The 16,763-nt window shown below is 33.9% G+C and overlaps 3 protein-coding genes across 3 annotated transcripts; 1 reads left to right on the plus strand and 2 right to left on the minus strand.

Moving 5' to 3' along the window:
* Window positions 1–790: 790 nt before the first annotated feature.
* Window positions 791–3,199, minus strand: LOC106712976 (DNA repair and recombination protein RAD54-like). Its single transcript, XM_014505668.2, has one exon. It carries the CDS (start codon window positions 3,106–3,108, stop codon window positions 814–816), a length of 2,295 nt encoding a protein of 764 aa, XP_014361154.2. The 5' UTR covers window positions 3,109–3,199; the 3' UTR covers window positions 791–813.
* A 1,359-nt stretch (window positions 3,200–4,558) lies between these two features.
* Window positions 4,559–8,552, minus strand: LOC106712982 (leucine-rich repeat-containing protein 47). Its single transcript, XM_045683187.1, has 6 exons — window positions 7,774–8,552; window positions 7,014–7,442; window positions 6,113–6,272; window positions 5,578–5,680; window positions 4,912–5,070; window positions 4,559–4,768 (listed from the first exon to the last, which is right to left on the minus strand). Exons 1-6 carry the CDS (start codon window positions 8,393–8,395, stop codon window positions 4,661–4,663), a joined length of 1,581 nt encoding a protein of 526 aa, XP_045539143.1. The 5' UTR covers window positions 8,396–8,552; the 3' UTR covers window positions 4,559–4,660.
* Window positions 8,553–9,332: 780 nt separating this feature from the next.
* On the plus strand, window positions 9,333–15,734 carry LOC106712973 (collagenase). The gene is made up of 8 exons (XM_045683121.1): window positions 9,333–9,422; window positions 9,635–9,680; window positions 9,982–10,138; window positions 11,190–11,359; window positions 11,567–11,668; window positions 11,973–12,112; window positions 14,442–14,550; window positions 15,148–15,734. The coding sequence occupies exons 1-8, from the start codon at window positions 9,372–9,374 to the stop codon at window positions 15,606–15,608; spliced, it is 1,236 nt and encodes a 411-aa protein (XP_045539077.1). The 5' UTR covers window positions 9,333–9,371; the 3' UTR covers window positions 15,609–15,734.
* Window positions 15,735–16,763: the final 1,029 nt, after the last annotated feature.

The following is a 16,763-nucleotide window of genomic DNA, read 5'->3' on the forward strand; positions in this document are numbered from 1 at the left end:
ATCGGACCACCAGGGGCGGAGTTTCGCGGTAACACACTAAAAAAAAAGTCGAATTGATAACCTCCTTCTTTTTGAAGTCGGCTAAAAAACCACTGTAATGACAGTTGTTTTAAAATATATTGTCCATTTCATTCTGTAAAATAGTGACAGAGGACAAAATTTATTTATAAAACAGAGATAACAATATTATGTAGATATCCAAAGCCTTAATAAATAAAAAAAACTATGTATTAAATGAAGATTTTGTCTCAGAAACCAACAATAACAAATCTAGAACCGTGTTATATATTATGTATTCTTTTATAACAATAGATTATATATTTGTTTTCATTTATTAATGTATATAAGGAAAGTACAATATTTAATTTTTTTTACTAATTATGTTTTTATCTGTTGGATTTTGTAATAAAATATTTTATGATATGTTAATAGAATAAGATGAAGTATTAATTATAAATAAAGATGGAAATATCTGGACATAGTATTTTTATTAATTCCGATAATGATCTTGTAAATGTTTATTTTTTTTACAGATTCTACAATTCTACAGATTATGTATAATTATGAATGTATACATTAGTTGTAAAGAAAAAAATTAAATCCAATCCAACAAAAAAAATAATGTTTACAAAAAGAATACTTGATACTTATGAAGAAAAAAAAAAATACTGAATATATACACAATTAATATTTACAAAAATTATATAATTTCTTCTTAAAACAAAATAAATATATATTGGATTCATAATTTATCACATTATTTACAATAAAAAAACATAATTTCTTCTTATATGGAAACCAGACAAATTAAATTCACTTATAATCTTCATCACCACTATCATCCGGCTCAGAATAATCCTCATCAATTTCTATCTTCCGTCTCTTTGTCTCTTGTACATTTTCCTTATCTTCCGTTTCAATAATTTTAGCTTCAGCTTCCGCGGATCTATGATGGAATACAAATGATATGCTTTTGGCAAGATCCCAGCATTGTTTTAAAACTATATCTGCTAAACTTTTCTTGTCAGCGCAATGGTACCAGTTGGAGAGATCCGATGTACAATCTGAATTTTCTGGAGGCAATGTTACCTGTATATTGTTCACGCATCTACGGCACTTAAACTTACTATGCGTATCCGATAATGTATTCTCTTCTAAACGGAACAGATCTTTTAAATCTTCAGAAGTGAAATGTCTCAGTGACTCCTCATTTTGGTCAACAACTGTATCACTGAGTGCTTTCTTGTGAGCTTGACGCTGGAATATCTTTTCTTCGATAGTACCGGTTGCTAGTAACCGGTATATATAGCATGGTTTCTTCTGTCCGTCGCGCCAAACTCTCGCCATCGCTTGATCATCGTTAGCTGGATTCCAATCAGGATCAAACATGATCAAACGGTTAGCTCCAATCAGATTCAAACCGCAACCACCGGCTTTAGAACTGAGCATAAATATCCACTCTTTAGAATCATTATCATTAAAACTTTCAACAACTTTAGCTCTTTTCTTTATCGTCATTGAGCCGTCAAGTCTTACATATTGATAGCATCTTTTACGACACAACTTCTCAAATAGATCAAGAGTTTGTGTATAGTTTGATACTAAGACAATTTTATCATCTGTATTTGTTTTTAAATTAGCTAATATACAATCCAATATCATCAACTTGCCAGAATACTCAGGTTTTACATCTTTAATGTCATAATTTGCAGGTAATAAATCTTTAGCTTTCTCAAAGCCTTCAGATCTCTCTATTATTTTATCATACACTAAATCGGGATGATTACACAACTTCTTCAATGTTGTGATGCTAGATAATGTAGTGAATGTGTTTTTGTCACCGCTGCCTGTAAATTTGTTACGAATCGCATCAGAATTTATAAAATTCTTGTATATTTGTGTTTGGAGTGGAGTCATTTTGACACATATAACTTGTTCAAATTTGACTGGTAAATATTTTGTTAGTAAATTACTAGTTCTACGGATCATACATTTGTTGACTATAGATGTCAAAGTTTGTAGACATTCCTGTGCTTTCTCCCTTTCTTGAGCAGAGGCTAATGCATCCTGACCTTTGAGAATATGATTCTCATATTTCTTTTTAAATTCTTGAGCTGTTCCTAAAATACCTTCATTCACAAAATGTACTAAACTGAAATATTCAGTAAGATCATTCTGTATAGGAGTTCCTGAGATTAGAATTCTCCGTTTAGCTTTCAAACCCATTAAAGCCTGATAAGTTTGATTCTCACTATTCTTCAACCTATGGCCTTCATCACACAAGACCAAACCAACTTCAGATGAATGCAAAATATTGGAATAAATCCTAAAAGTTTCATATGAGATTATTAAGACAGGTGTAGCAACTCTCCCTGCTGTGAATGTGTTCATGAATTGCTGGAGTTTTAGTGTAATATCAGCTTTACTCCCACCATCCATTGGCAGTGCGTTTATCCTTTGACCCAGCCACTTTCCAATCTCATTGTACCAATTCTTTACTAAACTACTTGGACAAACTATGATCGCTTTAGTTATAGTTGGTTTACAGTCGGGGCCTTGTCTTAATAGAGTCCAGAGCAAAGTAATACATTGCAAAGTTTTTCCTAGACCCATTTCATCTGCCATTATACATCCGTAAGCATTCTCTATCTGTATACCAGTCACACAATCGTACATAAACTTAACTCCGTCCCTTTGATGTGGTCGTAAGATGTTTCCCAACACGGGATCGACAACAACTGCGACTTTTATATCGTTTGCATTCATTTTCATTTTCTCGTGTTCAGGAATGTAGGGCGGGCGATACAATACCAAAGCGTTTGGTTCGTCGGGATCATGTAAGGCGCGTCGCACTTGCGTTCGTTTCAACCCTAAACTCTTCCCACAATAGGATGACACATAATTAGGAATGGGCACTTTAAAGGGCTTGTTTAAAATTTGCTTTATGAGTATTTCATGATCTGATGCGGATAAAGATTGAGAAAGAGATTTTTGAGCAAGCGGTATTTTTGTACATTCCCGCTTTTTACGTTTCGATGAATTAAGTAGAGGACTTTTGAACACGCTATCATTCGCCCCGATTTGGCTCGGAGCTAAACTTCTTCGCATCTTGATAACTTTATATTAATAACATAATAAATAAAAATTGCATTATTATACATTTAAAAATTAAAATAAGCCACGATTTTGGTTGTTTTGAAACATTTGATTTTGACATGAAGAAACAAGTTCAAAATCAAATGACATTGCGAATAGTAGTGTTGCTAGTCACAACGCTATTAATTCAATGTCTATTCCTATAAAAATATTGTTTTAATCTTGCTCTTATTTGTGTCAACATGCAACAGATCTCACTCTCGTGTCTCCTTTCTTTTTAAGGCTATTTTAAATGTTAAAAGGCTAAGTGTAAGCGACCGCGCTGTACGAGACCAACTGAGATATAATATTTATCATCCATATCGTGGCGTGGACAAGGTACTTGTTCATATTTCGCGTATTACCACACTGAAACTCCTGTGAACCTACGCAAAATTAAAAAAAAAAAACACCTTTCAAACTTTCAATCTTTGTGTATGTCGATCGTGATTTGAATTCAAAAACAGACTTTTAGTTTGTTTTTTATAATAAAACCTGCAAAACAAAAGGTCCATATTATAATTAGTCAATAAAAAGTCATAGTATTTTTCAAAAATATTTGTTTCACAAAAAGTAACAAAACTTTTTCTTATTTTAAGATACAACACGCAAAAACAGGCCATAGCGAGTTTTCCAAACTTTACATCACAGATAAAATTTAACATTAATAAATAGTGACAGCAAATAAATACTGACATTTGTTACAGATAAAAAAGCTGACATTTCGTATCGCAAGATTGGTTTTAATATTATTTTTTTACACAATTCAATTTTTAAGTAATAACAAGTTTTACATAAAAGTTACAATTACGAAAATACATGATGGGTTATTTTTAGCTAGTGTTGTAAGTAGATATTTTGCAAAAAAAAAGTTTACATTTCAAGTTAAAGTTGTTTTAAACCGTTGAGCTTAAAGCCCAGGAAAAAATATGTCGACTAAAAAAGTTATTAGCATTTCACACATTTTTCTTTTTTGTTAAAGCCTGAAATCTTCGTTCAATAATTTTTAAATTCGACTATTGATTTAATGTTCTTTGACAACACACGAATTCACTTTCATAAATGAATTCAAGAAATTACTTATTCAAAATAATATTAAAAGAAAAAAAAGTTACAAAAATTAAATATAGAACATTAAAAGAAAGTAAATTAAGTTTTATGACAAAACATTTATAGAAAAGTGGGCCTATCACGAATATTTGTGACAATCGCCATTATATCGTCATATATCGAATTAAAATCTTATACAAATTTCGTAATAATTGACAATGACGATACGAAGGCGATTGTCACAATATTCGTGCTAGGACCACAGAATTATTATGATTTAATTATTTTAATCAACATTTCGTTATTTCCACTGCCGATACAATTGTACAAAAAAACATCACTATTTTGTAGCAGTGGAAATTAAAGATTATACGACTAACAAAATGAGATTGAAAAAAGCATATTTGCTGGTTGGAACTTTTCAAATTCCAAAATCGTTATTTAGAACTGTAATGTCATTATTTAATAATGAAGTTTATTTCTTTGGCAGACGGTACACTTTAATATTGGTGCCGTCGTACACACAGTCCGTCCTCGATGGGTACACGCTCTTTAAATTACCTTCAGTGTCAACTATCTTTACCTGTGGACAAATAAAATTTAATTAACTAAGTTCAAACATCAATTAAAACTAAGGAGAAGAGAAATTCACTCATTTAAAGGTACTCACTTGGCTCAAAAGGCAAGAATCCAGAGCTGTAAAAAAACTGTTATTAAAAAAAATACCTGTTGCACAGATAGTGTGTGGTAACCCTCATCTTCTCCCTCATCCCCAATGCCTAGCAACAGACATTCCTGCAACACTTTGTCCATGACCGTTTTGCAGGAAGAGAGAGACGCGTGTGACGTCACCTCTACTAACATCGTCTTTGTGCTGCTTGACATCTATATATATAAAAGAAAGTCGTGTTAGTTACACTATTTATAACTCAAGATCGGTCGAACTGATTTAGCTGAAAATTGATGGGGAGGTAGCTTAGAACTAGGAGACGGACATAGGAACTTTTTTATTTTGTGTGCTTTTTTTTAATCCGCGCGGACGGATTTGCGGGTTAAAGCTAGTCTAAAATAAAATAGATATTATTAAATTAATTATAAAATATATATTTATTAATTATTACTAGATTTTTTAATAATAACTCTGTTTATATTTACATATCTTACTAATACTAATATTATAAATGCAAAAGTTTAAATGGATGGATGGATGTTTTTTTGAAGGTATCTCTGTAACGGCTCAACGGATATTGATGAAATTTGCAACAAATATAGAACATAGTGTCGAAGAACACATAGACTACATATTAAGATTTTTTAATTCCACGCGGACGGAGTAGCGGGCGACAGTTAGTACAATATAATTATTACTATTGCAAAATGAAATAATTTTACCTTAGTATCCTCAGAGTTTGTTATTGGCGGGAAACTAATCACTTTACCACTGGCATCTTCAAGACATGGATACTTTTGTTTGCCTTCTAATAAATATAAGTACCTGTAATTAAACAAACAAAACTCACGCCTGTAACACAGAGGGGTAGGTAGAGATTACGGACCTCCATTTTGGTACGGCCAAATGAACCTCCGCAATCCAATTTTCGACATTTCGTAAGACAAAACGAGACTGACGACGAGCCTTGTCATCGTCTTTTTCTCCCGGGAATTCACACATATGTGCGGGTTGCATCACGATGTTTTCCTTCACCGTACGAACGTTGGATAAATGTACATATGTAAATCGAAAAACACATTGGTACATGGCAGGATTCGAACCCAGGACCTACAGATTGCAAGTCAAGTGCTTCACCCCTGAGCCACCGACGCTCACGAATAGTGTATAGCGCTTCATAAATTTCAAGTTAAAATTGTCATTCGATTAATGTTTTTAAGAGTGTTAAAATAGTAGTAAGCTGGAGTTGTTACTCACTTATGTATCCCGGTGTACACATTCCTCTTCTTTTCTTTCCTAAGAGCCTCCGCTTCTGCGGCTAGCTGTTGGAACAGCTGTTCTCCACTGTACTGTCGAGATCTCGACAATGGTGTCAGCTTTAGTGCTTTAGGAGGCTTTGCTGTGTAGATCAGGTCTCCTGAAATAAATTAGTACCCACCCACATCAGTTAAGGTGAATTAAATTGTAGCCATGCCATATTATTTGAAATAAATACATTTTTAAATATTAATTGAACAGTACTTTAATCAATTATGTAATACTAGATTTTACCCGCGACTCCGTCCGCGCGGAATAAAAAATGCACACAAGATAAAAAAAAAATTATCCTATGTCCGTCTCCTAGTTCTAAGCTACCTCCCCATCAATTTTCAGCTAAATCAGTTCGACCGATCTTGAGTTATAAACAGTGTAACTAACACGACTTTCTTTTATATATATATATAGATGAGACGTGACAAGTTTAGTAAAAATTAACTATTTCTAACAATTATTGTTTGAATTGTTGTTGTTTAAGACATGTTCCACATATAATTAAGTATAAGTATAATTTTTCATTATTTCTCAAATGACAGTGACTGTTGTAGTATTTACTATTTAAATTCGATTGATTCGATTCGTCATCATCACAGGAGACCAAATAGGTGGCAGCTACCTCGGACCTCGGACAAAGAATAAGTCTAGCCATTCAAAGGGGGAACGCTACCAGTATCTTCGGAACCTTGCCTAAAGGGACTCCTTATAATGATTTATTTTAGTTTTTATATTATATTTTTTAAGGTTTTTAGATGTAACTAGAGTAATTTATATTTGTGATTTCCAGATAAAATTAAATTACTTCCAGAATGTTCTATTAAATTAAAAACACTAAAGAACGTACCTGGTGCTACCTTGCTCATATCATGCGTAGCTATAGTTGCTACATTTCTTTTATCACACACCGTGTCATGTAATTTTGTTTGCAACTGTATGAATTTCTTAAACAGTTCATCCGTTAAATTTATATTATTTATAATACAGCAGAGTATATATGGACGTATGTTCGCAACTTCTGATTCAATAATCTTAACCCGAACTGTGTCATCTTCGACATGCAATATTTTCATTGAATGACAAAGTTCCTCGATATCTTCGGGTTGCGGTTCCTCTTGCTTTTTCCCTTTCTTTCCTTTACCTTTACTTGATTGTTGTGTTTGTTCAGATTTTGGACAATGTTCACGGATGTAGTCGAGGATTTGTTTTGTACGGCACTGGTCGACTAACTTCATGAGACGTTTGTCTGATAATTTGTTACCTTTAAGATTCAGTTCTGAAATAAAGGGTTATAGTTTATTGTCATTGAATATTATATCTTGCCAATCTTTTTTTTTTTTTTGAGATATTGCACAATGTTAAAATGCAACTCTAGAAGGAAAAATGTTAACTAAGACCAACTTTTAATTTAGTTAAGAATAATAGGTTTTTTTGGAATAATATGTATATTTTTTTAATAATTTTTTTTTGCCTGTTTTACTTAACAGAAAAATAACTTAATATAATAATAATAAGGTGAAATGATATGACAAAATATTTAAAATTATGATGAAATCGAAATAGAATACCAAGAACATTTATTACTCATTTTATATGATTTGCCTCACCTTTTAATTTTCCTAAATTAGCGAGTTCCCCAGGAATTAATGTAATTTTATTATCACCCATATCAAAGTTTTTCAGTAGAGGCAATACTCGGGCCACATGGCTAGGTAATACTTCTATACAATTCCCTTTTAGCTTTAAATCAGTTAGATGTGGCATATTCGCATTTTCGATGTCCAAAAACGACGACAATTTGTTGTTTGAGATATCCACAGATATCAAATTTGGAAAATCACCTAAACTAGGCATCGTATCGATCTCATTTGAACTCAAATTTATATTCATCAACTCCTTCATTTTGTTTAGACTGTCAGGAATCTTCGTTATGTGGTTACGTGATAAATCTAAAACCTTTAATTTCGGTAAGGAGGTTATGTTTTCGTTAAACTCTTGAAGTTTATTACCGAACAATAATAGTGATTGCAGATTAACTAATAGTTTAATATCGTCTGGTAATGATGTAAGGCATGTATCACTTATATTTAAAAGGTTCAAATTTGTTAATTGAAAAACAGTTTTGTCTAAACCCTCTTCAGAAATTCTTTTTGAGATAGCGGCACCCGCCAACTTTATTTCGTGTCTATTTTCAGATTTTGCAGTCGTTACCTCTAGCCACACACCCATGTTGATACACTGCTATTAATGTGCACTTGTTCAAAATAGAAAAATCCAATAAAGTAATTCTTAAAAGAAACCACGTCGTGTTGGCCAATTCAAAATTAATTAATGAAAAAAGGTGTTTTGAGGTTTATTTAACCAAAGAGCAAGTGTAACTTAGGTAACTGTCATCAGCATTTTAGAAAATTGACAAAGAGTATGTCGCATAGACAATTATTCTAATTTTGCCTTTCAGTTTTTCTCCCCCCCCCCCATGATGAAATAGCGCCATCTATTGACTGCATTTTAAAACAAAGATCGCAAAATTTCAAACTAAATGTAATATTTCTGTAAATTTACTAATATAAATGCGAAAGTTTAGATGGATAGATGGATGTTTGATTTAAGGTATCTCCGGAACGGCTCAAGAGATCTTGATGAAATTTGGCACAGATTTAGAACATAGTCTGGAAAAACACATAGGCTACTTATTACATTTTTTATTCAATGCGGACGCAATCACGGGCTACAGCTAGTAATACATAAATGTATTATTATGGCCTTTTGTCCTTTATACACCTCCATTATGGTTGAGTATGGCCTGTTCATAGTGCCCACGTCCACCAGTGCTCCTAGTGGTATTCAAAGTAATTTCAAGACTGCAATATTTAAATTGAAGCTAACACCGCCGTTTACATCATGACCTCATTGCCTTGATTAATATCTAAATGGACGTTTGTGATTGTTATCACATACGTTATTTTTATCACAATTTCATTCATGTTAAAAATGTATTACAAAATCACATTTGTTAAAACAAAATGGGGATATCTAATTTCGGATAATTAATTATAAATGTAATTTTTATCAACATCTATTTCCTATGATTATCATAGGTGTTAAGATTAAGTGATTAATATTTCAAATTAATCTATATTCGTTATCAATTAAGTATATTTGAGTATAATGAGGTGAAAATTGCGTTATTGACGGATACGACGCAATGGCGGGCTGGTGTCTTGTAGGGTTCTTAGTGGCTGTGCTTGGGAGCTCGGTAATTATAAAATTTATATAAGCCACAGAATAAAACCTAACCAGAAACGATTATTATGGTTTACTACAAAATTGAACTATTATTAATTTTTATAAAACAATTTCCACATCAAAATCGATATGATACGATACAATTTAGGCTTTTACATACACCTATGTAATCTTGACTAAAAGGTTAAAAAGATATATTTCAATACGTTATATTATTTTCAGGTATTAGCTTACCCAAGGGTAACTTTCCCGGAGAATGCTCTGCGCAGTAAGTTACCTATAAATACTATTTTAGTTTACATTTTATAAGTAAATCTATCTCTCTCTCTCGCTCTACGTAGCGTTTCCTCATTCCTGAGGATCGCGCCTTTCCTCTTGACCATATCTCGTAGAGTGTTTCTCTACATTTAGCGGTTCTAGGTATGTCTACCTAGTGTAGTTGAATATGTAACTTTTATTATTTTAAAATTATAACATTTAAATATATATATTATTATGGAAATCTAAATTGTAGACTTATAGATTCGGATTTTGTGACTGAATTTAAAATAGTAAATTTCTTCTTGTAGGTCCTAATCGCATCGTGTCAGGATGGGAGGCGAAGGAAGGACAGTTTCCCTATCAGATCTCACTTAGGATGGTCAACCTCGATGGCAGAGTGAATGGTTGTGGTGGTACAATCATACACCCTGAATGGGGACTTACAGCAGCACATTGTACTGCCACGTAAGCATTTTGTTGAATTCTTGTTTTAGTCCTTGTTATTCTGTTACGTTTTTAAATAGTTACCTTTTTGGATCAAGTATTCATAATTAGGTATAGCTGCCGCCTACGACTTTGTCCTCGTGGAACTAATTAAAAAGTATCTAAACCAGTGTTTCCCAAGGTGGGGCGTACGCGTGTAAAACGCGGCGTGTAAAAATCCGTTGCATTTAAACTATTTATATGTGTTTTCGTGTTTAAAAATTTTATATGAAATTGTTCTAGTCAGCCAAAAGTAGTATTTAATTATTTCTCTAACATTGTTTATTTAGGCCTCGAGAGAAATTTATTTCTAAACAAAATTTATAAGGGGGCAATAGTCTGAAAAATGGGACATGGATCCAAAAAGGTTAGGAAACACTGGTCTAGACTATGTGCTTTTCCAATCTGTAATGTATCTTTATCCAAAATATCATCCAGATTCACTCGTTTAATTTATTCGTTCTGGCTAGTTTGTAACAAGCATTCACAACTCTTTCTTTATTTATAATATTAGTGAAATACCTACATACTCATACACCATTGTCGGCAATATAACTGATAATATTGTGACGCGTAATCGTACTTTAGATAAATTTAATTAATTAAACAAGTTAATGAATTTATCGTGTAAAGATAAACCGTAGTGTATGAATTCATTAAATTATGATAAGGTTACTTTACTACGAATATCGATTCAATCTTTACCTATATATAGGAGGTGATGTTTTCGTGGAAATTACCTAATATAAGGAATGCACATAGCATTCCTTATATTATTACCTCCTATTTTGTAACGGTTGGTAAGATTTTGAAGAATTGGTATAAAATCAATTGATCCTAATTCTTTTTTTAATTATTTGAAATGTTGAATAATACTTCGTCGTAAAATTAACGTAGTTTGTTAATACTATAAATTGAGTAAAAAACATAGTACCCGTGCTTGATTGGCCACGCACAGAATACTCTTTCGACTTACTTTCTGATGACGGGACAAATCAATACCAGTAATCAAACTTTATTATTGCGTTTGCAGCCGCGTTACAATAGTCATTCGTGCCGGTGCTGTCAACCTTACGAGACCTGAAAGCATCTTCGAGACCACAACTTACTACAATCACCCTCTGTACATCGAGGCGCTGCAATCTGTGGTTCAACCGCACGATATCGGTCTCTTAAAGTTCAACCGCGTCTTGCAATTCTCAGGTAAAAAGATAAAAAAAATTACACCGTATTTTGTTTGAAATGAACCCCTATATTATGTCAACAGAGAAATGTCAAATTCCATACATAACGGACAACAACATAAATCAATAATATTAATAAAATAAAAATAGTAATCAGATCAGTAATAAGATTTTTTTACAATATTACAGTAATATTTTCTTGTTACATCTTTAATCTTTGTGACAGATCGTGTCCAACCAGTACGTTTGCAGTCGTCTTTTGACGCCAACAAGGACTACAGTGATGTCAGGTTACAAGCCAGTGGCTGGGGACGCACATGGACCTCAGGTATATTGTCCGAGACATCGCTGAAATGGAATTAAAGAAATGTAGTATAGTTTTTTTCTTCTCCGGCAATCGAACTCTTCCGACACAATCACTTATGCTAAATATTTTTTGTAGGAAAGAGGGCAATTTGGCCATATTCTGAAAAAATCATATAAATATATCGGATATGCTGATTCGTGTGCCATTTTTACATTGTTGCCATAAATTTCTAGTGCAATCACCATCTTGTTGAAAGAAAGAAAACATATAACAATATATTTTTGTGATTTTAAATAGTGGAATCATTTTTAATAACTACTAATAGGTGAGTCTCCGGAGAACTTGAACTGGGTGTATTTACGCGGTGTTTCAAACTCCTTCTGCCGCGGTCTTTACGGCACCATTGTTATCGACTCTACCATCTGCGCGAGCGGTTATAATGTAACCAGCCAGTCTACTTGCCAGGTAAATTTTAAAAGAAGAAAAAAACTTTTTAAAATCAGTTGACATTCGCGTTTCGCGCGCTGAATCTGACACTACAAAATGCTTGAAGCCGTATTGGCGGGAAAGTGTTGAAAAAATTGAATTATGTAATGTACCCAAATAAATGCAATTATTAAATCAATAGAAATTTTAGGATATTAGTTTAATGATCGCTTTAACACGTTAGCTGCGAGGCCATTTTGGCGGAACTTTCAGCCAGTGCGTTTGAGGTCTGTTCGTGGCAAAGTTGAACTTTTTTCCAGTGCTATTGAGGCCTCTCCTGCCTCACAAAATTATGTTTTCGAAAAACATTTTTAAAAAGTCCAAATTAGACGATATTTGCTTGAAACTTCACTCTTATGAACTTAAATATGTGCATAATATGAATCTAGCTTCGCCTGGAGTTAGGACGTTTCGTTAATGAATAAAGTAAAATTAAAAATTTGTCATCGGTTCTGCCTCAAATCGCACTGAAAGGAAGGTCAATTAATGACTAGTGATGGGATTAAAAGAGAGTTGTAGTTACGATTAATGTTTATTGAGTATTAATCACTGAAAATGTTTTTCATTAAAACATGGTAAACAAAAAGATTTGTCACACTGGACACAAAAAGTCACAATTTTTTTAGTTTTCTTAGCAGCTTGCGTGCCATTCAATGTCAATCTTAATTTTTCGTACCAACCTACGCAGCGCTTTCTTTGACCACCTCTTTGGAACAAATTATCAGCACATCTGCCGATAGGAAATCTTGAAATAAAATATATATTTTAGATCTCTTGTGTGTGTGTGTGTGTGTGTGTGTGTGTGTGTGTGTGTGTTTGTGTGTGCGCGTGTGTCTGCGTGTGTGTTTGTGTGTGTGTGTGCGTGGCTTTGTCTGTGCGTGTACTTATCCGTTCATCGATTTTAGGCATATATGGTACAAATTATGCCCTAGCGCGTAGTTATTTTACTATACCTGAAAGGAAAGGAAATTTCCTTTTTTTTAATTTGAGTTTTGTTGTTTATTTTGGATTTCGTAAGTGTTTTTGCGTTTACTTCTTTTTTTTTTACTCACAAGTGTTGAAAAACATCGTATGAGGGAGCATGATGATTGTTGGTTGCTCGGTTTTCTTGTAGAGGTCGCCTTTGAACAATGCCACCTCGCACGCAATAATCAACTTTGCTACCTAGTAGCATAACATACTAATATATGTCTTGTTTCTTGGTCTCAGCGAATAATCAGCAAAAACATTCAACGTTCTCTGTACAAAAACGATGATCAGCACACAATGGTAAAAATTGCCACTATGGACTAAACTTCGAATGGAACTGTGACTTGCTTAAAATAACAGTGAAGAATAATCCACAACTGAGCACATATTTTAAGGCAACACCCCTGTGCAAAACAAAATAATGATGATAATTGAGTATTGTTAGTGGTGAATGTGCGTGCGTGCGTGCGTGCGAATATTATATTAAGTATAAGACGTATTAATCGTGCTATTTAAGTAGAATTAGTTAATAGTAGCTTGGCTATTAGTGTTGTGTTTCTGGCTCGTAAATACATTCTGTGTCCGATTTATGCACTTTTGGTTCCTCATAGACACAGGCCACCCCCTTAAAATTCAAAGTTGCAGTAATTTAGATTTGTATGGTATAAGTAAAATTTTTACCGAGGTCAACATAGTTTCTCATAACTCCAATAAACATTTTCAAATAAGTCAGATGAGTACTTCATCTGACTTATTTGGTATTATTGGTTTAAAACGTTAAGGATTTTAAAATAAAGTTCTACGCTCAATCTTTAATAAATCCTGCCAAAACGTCCTCGAAACTCGAAACGTTATCGAAACTTTCCACAACAATAAGCTAGGATGCGCGGCGCCCGCGCCGCCCGCGCTTCGTGCAGTGCGGCCATGAGGCCTACAAATTTTGAGATAGATTGGACCTCAATCCGCACTAGGCGTAATTAATTTCTTTTCTGTGCGTTTGGGGCCTGTAGGACCTCATTTTTATCTAATTACGCCATTGGGCTAGATATCGCAAGAGAAACATTTCTATATATTTGACTTTGTCGTACTCATAGAAATACTGATCTAGTAGCCTCCCGCACAGAGCGAAACAACCCGATTTTGACTGCCGCACCAGCGAGAAGTCACGCTTTGGGCCTGTTCTGCCTCAATCCGCAGTTAACGTGTTAAAGAGGAAATATTGTTCGAACCAAAAATAATATTATTAACTTTAGCTTAAACTTGATTTAGATAAGTAAATTCGTTTGCAAATTTAAATTCTCTTTTGTTAAGCATAATTTTTTACGTTGGATATGAATAGGGTGACAGCGGTGGACCCCTGCTAGTGGAAGACGTCGACGGCCAACTCACTCAGATCGGCATCTCATCTTTCGTCTCGGGCACCGGTTGCCACACCGACTTCCCCGCTGGTAAGAATACACAACTGCAAGGAAATAATAACATTAAAAATGTTGTTTTAACTGTCAAAATACAATGAACATGTTAAATGTCTTATGGTTATCTATCTACGTATTGTATATTTTTGTACAAAAACAACATGCTATTTTCTAATATTTATATAGTAAAGTTATAACAGAAGACAAAGGGCCTTATTTATATAATAGCTTTTGCCCGTGACTCCGTTGGTTTCGAATTAAAAAAAACACAATTAGAAGCCTTTGTTGTCTTCTAAATTATGTTCTACTTCTATGTCAAATTTCAGCGAGATCTGTTCAGCTGTTTTGGAGATACGTAATAAGAAATATCCATCCATCTAAACTTTCGCATCTATATCTATATATATAAAAGAAAGTTGTGTTAGTTACACCATTTATAACTCAAGAACGGCTGAATCGATTTGACTGAAAATTGGTGAGCAGGTAGCTTAGAGCCAGGAAACGGACATAGGATAATTTTTACCCCGTTTTCTATTTTTTATTACGCGCGGACGGAGTCGCGGGTAAAAGCTAGTTTATAATATTAGTAAGATTATTAAGATAAGAAGTAAGATAATAATTCTTCTGTAGGTTTTATTCGTACCGGTCCTTATCATGATTGGATAAGCGAAGTGACAGGTTTGAATTTCGACGTGCAAGCAGAACCTACCACCACAACTATCAGAATTGATACCACCAGCACTGGTGACTCAGAAACAACCACCGCGGAACCTGAACCTACCACAGTGTCTGAAGCTGAACCCACGACCGAAAGTGAACCTGAAACTACCACAGTTTCGGAACTCGAACCCACAACTGAGACTGAACCTGAACCTACCACAGTTTCGGAACCCGAACCCACAACTGAGAGTGAACCTGAACCTACCACAGTTTCGGAACTCGAACCCACAACTGAGAGTGAACCTGAACCTACCACAGTTTCGGAACTCGAACCCACAACTGAGAGTGAACCTGAACTTACCACTGTTTCTGAAACTGAACCAGAAGTAACAGAAGCACCCAGCAAACATTTCTTCTGGTTTAAATTTTAAAAAAACACTCGAATTCACGAGTACTATTTATCATTTTTTAATTTTTCCATGGAGTTGTTCAAATAAGCCGAAATGTATTAAACTAATTTGAAATTGAATGTCTTTAATTAAAGTGTTATTTACATATAGTGTTTTTTATTACGATAGAGAGCGTCGATGGCTCAGATGTTGTACCTGACTTGTAATTAACAAGCTTCGAATCCCATCGTGTACCAAAGTTATTCGATTTACATATGTACATTTATACGACGTTCTTACGGCGAAATAAAACATCGTGATACAACCTACACATATCGAAGAAATTTAAAGATATGTGTGAAGTCAATCAACCCGCACTTGGCTAGCGTGTTTGACTATGGCTTAGTGATCCCTAACTTAAGGTAAGATCCGAGTGGTCCGATCCCTCAGTGGGGACGTATAGTGAGCTGATGATATTAAATGATATTAAAAATACGAGCTATTTATCTTTTAAAAGCAAAACTTTTCAAGTTATTCGTTCCAGTTCATCTTTTCCTACGGAAGTGTATAATTAATGTTAGAGAATTTTGTCGTCTAGTCCCGTTTACTGAAATCGGTCACGCCACGGATCTTTAATATTTTGATGATACATGAAAATATTTGAAATATTTCGAAAAATACAGCATGTAAATATGTCTGTACATAAATGTCTCGAATATTTGTGATGTCCCGACCTTCACAGAGGTACCATTGAGATGTGGTTCAAATTATTTGATTACGTAGACTCCCACACGCACTCCTACTTTACAATATTTGGTCATCTTTAGATGTTTACGGAAGAATTTGTGAGCAATCGTTGAATGAATCTTTATTAATATTTTATCAATAAAATACAGCGTCATTCACTCGCACCTGTTAACCTATATCACAGCGTCAAACCCTTTAAATTCAAAGAAATCTATACGTGAGATATAGTAAATGTTACATAAAATCGTAGACAATAGAAAGAGTTCTTTGAATTATATTTTGTCTTGTGTTAGAAGTGTAATTCTCGTTAGGCCACAAAGAAATGTAAAAATAGGTTCCTATTACACGACGTCGTATTGCAGTAGTTGGTCATCGCGCATGCGTGATGGGGATACAAGCGATAAAATAAAATCTCCTCAATAATTTTTTAGAGGAATTATTGAGACTGTT

Source organism: Papilio machaon, chromosome 21 (genome assembly GCF_912999745.1).
Source record: "Papilio machaon chromosome 21, ilPapMach1.1, whole genome shotgun sequence".
Taxonomy (NCBI): Eukaryota; Metazoa; Arthropoda; class Insecta; order Lepidoptera; family Papilionidae; genus Papilio; species Papilio machaon.

Coding starts and splice junctions, on each gene's coding strand:
- LOC106712976 (XM_014505668.2), bottom strand. CDS start 3,108: ATGCGAAGAAGTTTAGCTCCGAGCCAAATCGGGGCGAATGATAGCGTG.
- LOC106712973 (XM_045683121.1), top strand. CDS start 9,372: ATGGCGGGCTGGTGTCTTGTAGGGTTCTTAGTGGCTGTGCTTGGGAGC. Junction 10,139..11,189: donor GCAGCACATTGTACTGCCAC/GTAAGCATTTTG, acceptor TTGCGTTTGCAG/CCGCGTTACAATAGTCATTC. Junction 14,551..15,147: donor CCACACCGACTTCCCCGCTG/GTAAGAATACAC, acceptor ATTCTTCTGTAG/GTTTTATTCGTACCGGTCCT.
- LOC106712982 (XM_045683187.1), bottom strand. CDS start 8,395: ATGGGTGTGTGGCTAGAGGTAACGACTGCAAAATCTGAAAATAGACAC. Junction 5,071..5,577: donor CAAACTCTGAGGATACTAAG/GTAAAATTATTT, acceptor TTATATATATAG/ATGTCAAGCAGCACAAAGAC. Junction 4,769..4,911: donor ACACACTATCTGTGCAACAG/GTATTTTTTTTA, acceptor ATTTGTCCACAG/GTAAAGATAGTTGACACTGA.